Source organism: Numida meleagris, chromosome 14 (genome assembly GCF_002078875.1).
Source record: "Numida meleagris isolate 19003 breed g44 Domestic line chromosome 14, NumMel1.0, whole genome shotgun sequence".
Classification (NCBI taxonomy): Eukaryota; Metazoa; Chordata; class Aves; order Galliformes; family Numididae; genus Numida; species Numida meleagris.
The window spans coordinates 7,333,851-7,343,990 of record NC_034422.1 but is presented as its reverse complement, the minus strand read 5'-3'; the positions used below and the strand labels follow the sequence as shown (position 1 = coordinate 7,343,990).

General features: G+C 50.2%; 1 protein-coding gene across 1 annotated transcript in view; it reads right to left on the bottom strand.

Moving 5' to 3' along the window:
* GRK3 (G protein-coupled receptor kinase 3) overlaps window positions 1,041–10,140 on the bottom strand; it is a 41,710-nt gene continuing 32,610 nt past the window's right edge. The window contains exons 16-21 of the mRNA XM_021412400.1: window positions 9,492–9,558; window positions 9,215–9,310; window positions 7,996–8,158; window positions 7,257–7,393; window positions 6,159–6,272; window positions 1,041–5,712 (exon numbers count right to left, since the gene is read on the bottom strand). Coding sequence (XP_021268075.1) covers window positions 5,551–5,712; window positions 6,159–6,272; window positions 7,257–7,393; window positions 7,996–8,158; window positions 9,215–9,310; window positions 9,492–9,558 — 739 coding nt within the window. The 3' untranslated portion in view covers window positions 1,041–5,550. The remainder of the gene's footprint in view (window positions 5,713–6,158; window positions 6,273–7,256; window positions 7,394–7,995; window positions 8,159–9,214; window positions 9,311–9,491; window positions 9,559–10,140) is intronic.

Sequence of the window (10,140 nt, the reverse complement as noted above, 5' to 3'; positions counted from 1 at the left end):
GACCCCGGCCTCACCTGTTGGGATCATTCACGCACCGTGCAGACCGCAGCCCCGGGGCCCTATCGCCTTGTACAGTAAAGGGCAGGAGCGCGGGAGCCCGGCGAAGGAATGTCACTTGCCTTCTTGGGCAATGGCCCCGGGCGCCACGTGCCCTGGCTGCCGCCTGCCCCCGGGACCATGGGGAACCAGAGCTGACCCCGCACCCAGCCTGGAGCGTGGCCCTGCGATGCGGCCCCGCAGAGAGAGCCCCCAGCTCGCCCCGTGCCCACAGCCAGAGATGGACCCGTGGGGAATCCATGGCACAGAGCGCGGCACAAAGAAGGGTCGGGATCACCCTCTGCACCCCAGCCCACCAAGATGGGAGCAGGACGCAGCCCCACTTGGGCCACAGCCGCGTGGCTCCGGTCCCCACACTGGGGCTGGCGGGGGGGGATCCTGCCCCACTGCCACCTCCGAGGGCCTGGTGGGAACCCCGTCCCCATCCCCCCCCAGCTTCCAGCCCGGACCGCTGCTGGAAGCCACCCCTGGAGCGGTGCTGCCGCTATCGCTCTTCATTCCCACCTAAAAATAGCCGAGGGGCCCAGCCCAGGCTGCGGCACAGCCCAAAGGCTCCATCGGGCCCCCGGCCCAACCCCGCGCCCCCCAAGACCCCCACGGATCCCCCGTACCTGCGTGCGGTGCCGGGGGGCAGCGGGCCCACGCCGGGATCCCAGCGAGCCGAGAGCGCAGGAGGCAGCGGCAGCGCGGTGTGGGGCTGCCTGCGCCTCCCCCTCCGCCCCCACTGCGGTGGCAGCTGAGGTGACACATGGCCCTGCTAAAAATACCCCGCGGGGCCGCGCCGGGCCCTGCTGCTCCCCAGCCTGCAGCCCCACATCTCAGCGCCCAGCCGAGCACAGGGAGCCCCGGTACCCGGCAAGAGCTGAGCCCACCCCACGTCCCCATTTTCTGGGGGTGCTTCCAAATCCCACTGGTTTCCAAGCGCCGCTCGCTGGGGAGAAGCGCGGTCAGCGGGGCAGGAAAGGACCACGCGGCACACGCACTCCGATGACGTTTTGTTTTTTATTGGGGTTCTCGTTGTAGGAGAGCAGTTGACCAACACACAGAAGCAGCTTAGCTGTCCCAAAATGATCCTTTAATAAAAATAATGGCGGGATGAACCGCGTGCGGCGCACACACGGCCCGGGGGAACCTCCTCCTCTGCACAATAAATATGAAAGAGCCAAGTACATAAAACAAACCATGATCCTCATAGTTAACAATATCTAAAGTTATTTACAGATACTGGCTTTTCTCACCATTAAATTACACATTGAAAACGGGTTCTCTTCAATGGATTTCTCTAGTAGCTATCGGCGTGAACCTGCTCCTTTGTTGGAAGGACTGAATTTAGGCACTGGAACAGTGCTGATGGAAACGCCTCTCAGAGGACGCTCTCACTTTATTCTGTTTTTCAGACTCATTTGCCCTCTCCCTCGCTCCCTCCCCTTACAACAGCCGGGAGCAGACAGCTGCAGCCCACGCCGCCGGCTCTGCCAGCACGGCACAGCCCAGCCCCACGGCACCCGGCTCCGGCACGTGCTCAGCTCCCCACGCCGGGCTCTGATCAGCTGCACCAGCACAGCTCCCGGTGCCAGCAGGCAATGAGAGCTCAGGGCCCAACGGGGCAGAGCACCCTGCCCACCCAAGCAACGCATCACCCCCCAGGATGGCATTTTTAACCCCAAACAGGTGCACAGCGACAGGGTGGAAACCTAAAGCGCGCGCCGTTAACGCACAAACGTCTTCCTCTCGCTGCAGGGCCCACGATGGGAACCGGGATTATTTCTGGTTGGTGAGCTAGCTGATGCTATTTCCGTACCTCGCCGGGCCGGGAGGGTTCTGCTGCCGACAGAAGCGCAGCGCTCAGCCTGGTCCCCAGCACAGCCCCTGCCCGGCCCGGCGAGCAGCAGCGCTCGGACACGGCGAGGATCCGAACAACACCGAACCAGCACCGCACAAACAGCCCCGAGCTGATGCTCACCTCCCCTTCCCCAGCGCCCTACAGTCTCTCCGGGCTCCCTCATGACCCTTGCCATCAAAAAGCCTTTTAACCATCCCTCCTCCCTTGCCCCAGTTTAGGGTCGTTCGTTCTGGTTTGACCCAGCAGAGACAAACAGAACGCTGCGGGACAAAGGGGAAATGACAGCCAGCAGTCAGAGCGAGGGCTGGTGGGAAAGGATTTCCGAGGCGTGCTGCAGTCGTTGCGCTCAGAGATGGTGCTGGTAATGGCAGTGGGAGCGGTGGCACTGAAAGTGGCAGGGCTGGGATGTGAAAAACAGAATAAAGCTGACAGCTCCTGCCTGAAAGGGCCTGCTGCTCTGCAGCCAGCCACACACACGGAGCAGAAGTTCTGCGGAATGTCAGAAGTTGGAGGAACGCGTCTTTAATAAATAATATAAAATGCTTTCTTCTTTTTTTTTTTTCCCCTTTTTTTTTTTGTTAAAATAGAATTCTTGGTTTTATACCTACAGAGCGTAGCGACCTTTACATAAACAAAATAAAGCTGAGTTCTGTGGTGATTCGTTTAACACAAAATAAAAATACAATTTAACAACAGGATTCGATCCACACAGTATGTACACCACGGATAGAAATCAACAGGAAACAAAAGTAGATCATCTCGAAATTCTTCGGACATTTGGATATACATATGTTCTCTGTATATTTTAGATATTTTCCTTATTTATTTACTTTTTTTTTTTTTTTTACAATATTAAAATTAACACTATGCTTTTTCAAAATACGTTCGTCAGATTTCCCATCTGTAGGACGGGAATCTCCTTCCTTGCATGAATGGACACGACGACCGCCACGTACTTCCCACTGTGCACTGCAGAGCAGTCCCTCCTCCATCCACACTTGGCTGCATGGGGAAGCTCGTTCAGCAGTCCCATGCCTATGCAAAATAATGACTCCACTTGAAGCTGAACCGCCCAAGTTACGCCAGCAGTGCTGGGACACGCCAGCGGTCTGCCAGCAAAGCCCCTGAGTCCAAACCCTGCGCAAACCACGCATCCAAATCCTGCAGCCGCGTCACAACCCGCTGCCTTCACGCTCCCCGCTCACGCCACCAGAGCCAGAGGACGATAAAGATAAACCCTGCAGTGCTGGAGGCATGCGGGGACGTCAGCGGGCGCCCGCCGTGGTTTATCTCCCATCTCACTCTCTGTGTTGAAATGTAAGCAACCGTTCCCCTGCGTGCCTCAGCCCTCGGTCTGGATCGGTTTTTAAAGGGACTTGCAGACCGATGGTGTAAAAACCTGTGCTTAATCATTCACCTCGCTCTGCTGATGCCCGAAACTCTCGTTTCTTTTATCTTTACCTCCCTGAACTTGAACAAAAAAAAACAAAAAACAAAACGAGCCATGCTGACACGGTCACCGTGCATACAAAGCAGCCTCGTGTCCTCGCTGCCCAACGCAATGTTCTGTGCAAACACCCACAGACCTCATCCCGAAGCGCTCCCACCCATGGCCCGGGCGGTGCTGTGCTGTCAGTGGGTGCCAACCTGGTGCTGGGGCGGCGCTGCCCTCCTGCCAGAGCTCTGCTCTCCGGTCCCAGCGCGGCACGCGGCTGTGGGAAGCCACCAAAGCAAAGAGCTGAACGGGACCCACGACGAGCTAAGGCAACGGGAACGAGTTACGGGAGAGCCGAGAGATGAGTTTACCAGAATTGGAATGTTCTTTTCTTTCTTTCCAAACCCACACGAAACGTGCATGGCACTGGTGGAAGAACGTCACGCACCCAGCGCGCAGTCAATGCCAGCGTGATGAGATTCTCCATCCCAACCCTTGGTAAATCCCACCACGGCTCCTTCCCGAGGATGCTGAGATGCTCAGCATCGCTTACCAGCAAGGTCAGAGAACTCTGTTCTCCTTTTACAGAGCAACTCAAAATATAAATGGGAAAAACACGCGCCAAGATATCGCCTGGCTCCCAGGGATCCCTTCCCGAAGGCATCGTTCCTTCCATGGGAGCACGGGAGCAGTGAGGGGCTCCCTCCCATGTAAGGGCACAAGAGCTCCCCTTACAGAGGCAGCTCCCACCACCTGCAGGGACCGTGAGAGCTGTGCCTCCGTCCCGGGGCAGAAAGAGCTTTCTATGGCGCTTACAGGAAGAGAAAAAAGCTCCAATTCAGCCCCGACAGAACTCTTGTAAAAAAAAACACCACCGCGACCAGGGAAAGGCTGACACCGCACGCTTCGAGCTGCCTAACAGTGACAGATTCTATCTTCATTTTGCGAAGTTCAGAGCTTTCCACGTGACACGACTGACGCCTCAAGCAGGACTCACACGGATCTGCCACTGGGATCAGCTCGTTTGCTACGCCCCTTCCTCAGCCCTCCCAGGCTGATTTGCAGCGTGGACGCTTTGTTTTCTCCGGGATGGAAAAACGAAAAGCCCTGCTGCCATCCGAGCCGTGCGACGCACGCACCGACCTCCTGAGCTCAGCCTGGGCTGGCTGTGCTATGGGCACAACTGCTACGTGCTGCGTACAACAGAGAAGCATCCACACGTCCCGCAACTGAAGAGCGATCCGGATTACGTACCGAGGTCCCCAGGCCTTTTCACCCAGCACATGCACTAGAATGCATTGGATTTGAGTAATTTTCTTTTTAATTCTTAAAAAGTGCAGTTGACCTGAAATGGAAAAGAACTGTCTTTATGTTCACTGTAAACTTGTCAAAAGGAATCTGCTCGTTAAAAACTGTGCTAAAACAGTCAATTTATACAACAGAGCACTAGATGAAGCTACCATAAATTCCTCTTCACCAATTATTACTCTATTGTGTCAGTTATAGTACTGCATATACGTAGAAGAAGCAAAATGGTGGTAGCTACTATTAGTGAGTACAACAAACCAAGTGAATAATCGGAGTTCAACGTTTCCATGAAGTAGCAATAACATTTAAACCACAGGACAGTTAGAATTCAGTACTTTGAAGTGCATAAGAGTCACACTGTTGATCATCAGCAGTATGGAGAAAGGTTATTATAGAGTCAGCAGTAACGGCTGGGAAGGACATGGCAACACGACAGGTTAAAGGTGATCCAACAGGGCAAGTCTGCAGCTCCTTCCAAAGTCGAGGGATTTGTCGGTATTACACACAACGTGTAACCCTAGCTAGCAGAAACCATTGCAGTTTCCAAGCTTGGTATGCACCAAACAAGGGTATTGCAGGGACAACAGCTTCCTTCCATCAGTAGTTGCAGCGTAACGGACCATTCCGGGCACCGCCGGGGTGCGGGGATGCACGGGAGCAAAATGCAGCCTCTACGTGTGAGAGTTTCCACCGCTGCTAGGAGCATGAATTCACTTGCCATTGTTCCAGACTTCACCACCTCCAGAGTCAGTGTTCTGACATTATCCCATGCTGTAAACATCTAATTCTTCCTTCTTCTAAGCACGTCCCACTTCCAGGGCTGCACAAAGTAATTCATAAGGATTCTGTGAAACTCAACATGTTCACGCTGTAGCTTTCCCTAAGCGAGGTTTGTTCTCCCTTCCTCCTACAGACCATTGCTATTCCTGTGGCTGAGCGGCGGCTTTGAGAGCTCTACGACTGTCGAGCGAGATTTATTGAGAAACTTGGGCGCCCGGCGCAGCAACCTCTGTGCCTCAGTGAAAGCTTCCGTCAGCTCTTTTTTCCACTGAACAAATTCTGGGTCGCTCTGAAAGAGATACAGAAGTCGTTTGGCACTTGGTAGTAAACCTGCCAACACCGTCTTCTCTTCTAGATAGCGCTTAGAGCAACTTACTCCAACTTTCGGAAGGAATGAGTAACTCTGGATACTGAAAACACGCGGCCCTTTGCTCCTCCATCGCCCTGCCAAAGCCCAGATGGGTTGAGTTGTTCTGAAGTTTTCACTTACGCATTAAACTCAGCTCATTCTGGCCCCAAAGCCACTGAAATCCATTGATGCACGCTAGTACAGCTCCAGGTTTCCTACCTCCCAATCTAGAGCGTGGTAAGAACTTCCTAGTTTGCTTAGGATGAGGTTTGCTACATAAACTACACTTAGGCAGTGGACGTGGAAATGGAAGACCTGGAAAAATGTTCAGTTGTTCTATCGCATGTAAACCATCATTAACAGCTACCGAGAAACAGGAGTCTCACCTCGCACTGCAGGACAAACTGCTTTCCTCCTTTAATTCTCAGCAGGATGCATTTCTTATCTTTAATTTGCGTTTCTTCGACAGATACTATCTGTTCCATTGTCAATAGGTTTTGCTGTAGTGTTTGCAAAAATAAAGCAGAGAGATCGTCTGAAGAAAACTGCTGCCCATCAAATAAAGGCGACAGCTAATTTTTCTGGACTAGACACAATTAATGAAGTCATGAACGCTAACAGCCATTTACTAACATAATAGCATTGTCATAACCAACATTCTTTACTTCTGAAGAGTGAGTCATGAACTAAAAATAGGTTATAAGGTAAGAGAGGGACTTAGCAAGGGGGGGGTTGGTTGCTTAAACAGAAACAACGAAATGTAAGCTCAGAGAGCCAGTAATGACAGCATGAAATAAGAATCTACAAATAGGTGGGTCTACAAGCAAAATATTCAGTTTTCTCTCCAGAGAGTTGCATATAATTTTATACATTTTCCACGTATTATGCTGTTTAAAAGAAAAGGAAAGAAAAAAAGGCAATCTTATTGATGATATCAAAAACCTGAGAGGGAATGCTGAAGCACTACATACTTAGAAAGAAGCAAACACGTGGCAGTTTGCAGCAAAGAATTCCCCGTAGACCGTAAGATGAGAACATCTCCAAGTTCTAATCCCCTACTTAACTACACACACAGATGATCTGCCGGCCACATGGTCACAGCTGGACTAAACTAAGGTTGCTATAGCATTTCCTTTGAAACAAAATGCTACAGCAGTCGCGGCCTTACCAGTCTATGTTTTTTTGTATAAATAGTCCAGAGGACCTAAACGAAAAACAACACCATGAACTACCAAATTCCTTACAGACGCCGCGAAACAAAGCAAACAGGGCTCTCAAGTCAACGTTCCGTTTCCTCAACGCAGTGTAGCTACCCATTAACTAAATGGAAACTCGAGGTACGTGACCCTGAGCGGCGGCAGAAACCCACTCCGACAAAACTCTCCTTCCAGGGTGGGGGCTGTGAGTGTGAGCTCTGCATCTGCCCCAGCACCCACCTGCTCTGTGCCCCGGTAGCTGCTGCCCCCCGGCGTGCCCCCACTCACCCGTGATTCTCCTTCTCCTCGCCACTCCAGTCGGTTTGGGAAGAGGTAAAAGTAACGCCGTTGCCACTGAGTCAAGAACGGGTTCCCCAGCTTCAGCATGTACCCGTGCATAATGCAATCCTTCCCAAGTGCATAATCTATCAAAAGAGGAAACGTCAGGAGGCAAAACAAAGTCAGCCTGCAAACGTGCTGTGCTGCCAAAAGCCGTGGTCCTGAGCAGGGTGAGTCCATGTGCTATCCACGGGCTGCACCACGAGCTCCACGCGCACGGAGCCAATTCTGCCTTAATTACGTAAGCTGATGAGACTGCAATGGGGCAACCAAGAACTGAATCTGGCTCTTAAAAAGCCACCTGACTTAGTGTTAAAAGAACGACACGTTGCCATCCGCAGTTTGGAGCTTGTGGTGCACTTCGCCTTGCTGGGAGGACCTCCTGCTTTATTCCCTGTCATGAAATCAAACCCCACGTACTCCTTTCCAAGCAAGCCTCGCAAACCAAAGCGATGAAAGGCTGCAGATGATAATTTTCAAAAGATACCAAGAAAGACTTTCCAAAACATTATGTCATCGTACAGCGATTCGGAACATTAAGGAATGTCTTAAGAACATGATACTGACTACATGAATGCTAACAATGGCTGGTGAGTGACAGTAATAGAGGAGTCTGCCGTGTGGAACTCAAATGCATGAATTACTATCTAGCAGTAGAAGATGGAGAGAAGTGTATTTGATGGATTACCTTCCTCGTGGCCAAGCTGCTTATTTTTAGCCCTTTTTCTGGCCTCGATTTTATCGGTGTCTGCATTTACTGCATCATAAACAGTTTCTGCTACTTCTTGCTGCCAACGCTCCGATATTACCAGAGGGAAGTTCTTATATAACTCCTGGTCACTATCGAGCAACTTGCAAGAGAAAAACAACACAAGAGAAACCGACATCTGAGTAAGCTCTACCATTCTTACCCCCAGCACTTCGACCCCCGGCCTCCCAGCACAAAATGGTGCCAACAAGAGAACATGTGGATACTAACTTGATGTTAATTAGTATAGTGAGAATAGGCCACCTGCTCCAAGCCGGTTTGGTTTGATATTGCTACAAGCCCTCCTCACCTGCCCCATTATATTTACATGATACATGCACGACGTGTATTGACATTTAATCATGATTTAAAGGCAAACAGCGGATTCTCCATTTGCTGCCAGCAAAACGCCTCACTGTATTAAAATCTCTCACCACACAAAAAAAAGGGGATTACACGACTCCAGAACTTCGGGAAACATCTTGGGAGCTCTGCATTGCTCCCGAAACATGTCAAATCTTTTCTGCGCCAGCGTCAGCAATGGCAGCAGGTGACACTGACGGGGGGATCCGTTTTTAGGCAGTGAGCAGCTCACGGGGCTTTTTTGCTGATCGGGTTGAGAGCGATTTGTTTCCCTCCTGACTCACTTTAGCAATAGCAAGAGTAACGTTAGGGCTGGGGAACGCGTGGCAAAGCCCCCCAGGGACAAAGCCCTGCCAAGGGAGGCTCTGGGAGGAGAGGGCACGCTGAGCAGGTGAGGAGTGCCAGCAGCTTTCGCTCCAGGCTTTTCCTTCTGTGTTGTTTCCATCAGGTTTTGAACAGTAGCAGAACCTGAATGTTACTTTTATCTCGTTTATCACTTTTCTAAAACTGAAAACTATGACACGTTCTTGTAAAAATCCCTAAAAGCTGTCAGCCCCTTTGGACTACCTGCTTCATCATCATAAACCTCTAGGTAGGAAAGCAGACTTCAGTCAAGCTGCACTTCAAATACAAGGACTTGGCACGTTCAAACAAAAATCCACAGCCAAGCCTTGGTAAGAGCACGGATTACGTTTACAAACTTGAAAACAGTTCCTTGCACGTTCAGAAGCACACTCACATTAAAAGCACAGCAGAACCAAGTGCCGTGCTTTACCTATCCTTTAAAGCTGCATACCTTAATGCCTTTAGTGTCCTCTTCATCAAACGACCCAATATCAAAAGCATCTGCTGCATTTACTTCTCCTCGGGGAGGAATCAGTGGGGGAGGATACTAGAAAGTAAAAGCAGCGTAATGGCAGACCAATTAATTGACATGATTTCAATGCATGCACTTGTGCAAGCAAGCACCTGTTCTAGGGACAGGGATACTCCAGTTTTCTATCCATTACCCGTGCAGGCATATTTTATGTTTACTGCTTTAACAACTAAGTTACAGTTTCTCAGCCCTTTACCTTTTGTAAATACACTTGCTGCCAATCAATCCCCTTGAAGAAAGGATGTTCTTTCACTTCTTGTGCACTGCAAAATAAAAATAACTCAAGTCAATAAAATGAAGGGGCTTTCAAATCAAATGTATTTGAGAAATCCAAAGCCTCCAAAGGTCAAGCATTTCTACCACTTGAAAAAAATCAGTAAAACGCTCTCTCTTTCAAAAAAAGAAAAAAGCATTCCTATACAAACAACAGAACTTTGATGTGGAAACGCTGGCAATGGTGCTGTAGCTCTGGCAAACCATCATCCTTGTTCTTCTATAGCATTCCATCACTTCAAACAACAACTAATTCTCTTCCATTGTCAGATCCCACACGTTACTTCTAAATAACTAGCTTACTCCACTCCACTGAGTATTATACTTTATGGCAAAGTAAGCAGCTACTCGACAGGCCAATATGACTGCAGAGAACGTGGGGGGAGGAAAGATTTAAAAAAAAAAAAAAAAGAGTCTTTAATGATGGAAATTGTCCAAAAACAAACTGACCAAACTGAAGGAAACTGAAATGGAATCCAATGGAATCCCAAGCAAATGCACTCTTCTCAAGTTTTCTTACGAAAATCAGAATCCTCACAACAGGAAGCTGATTTTTCCTTGCAATGGGCTCA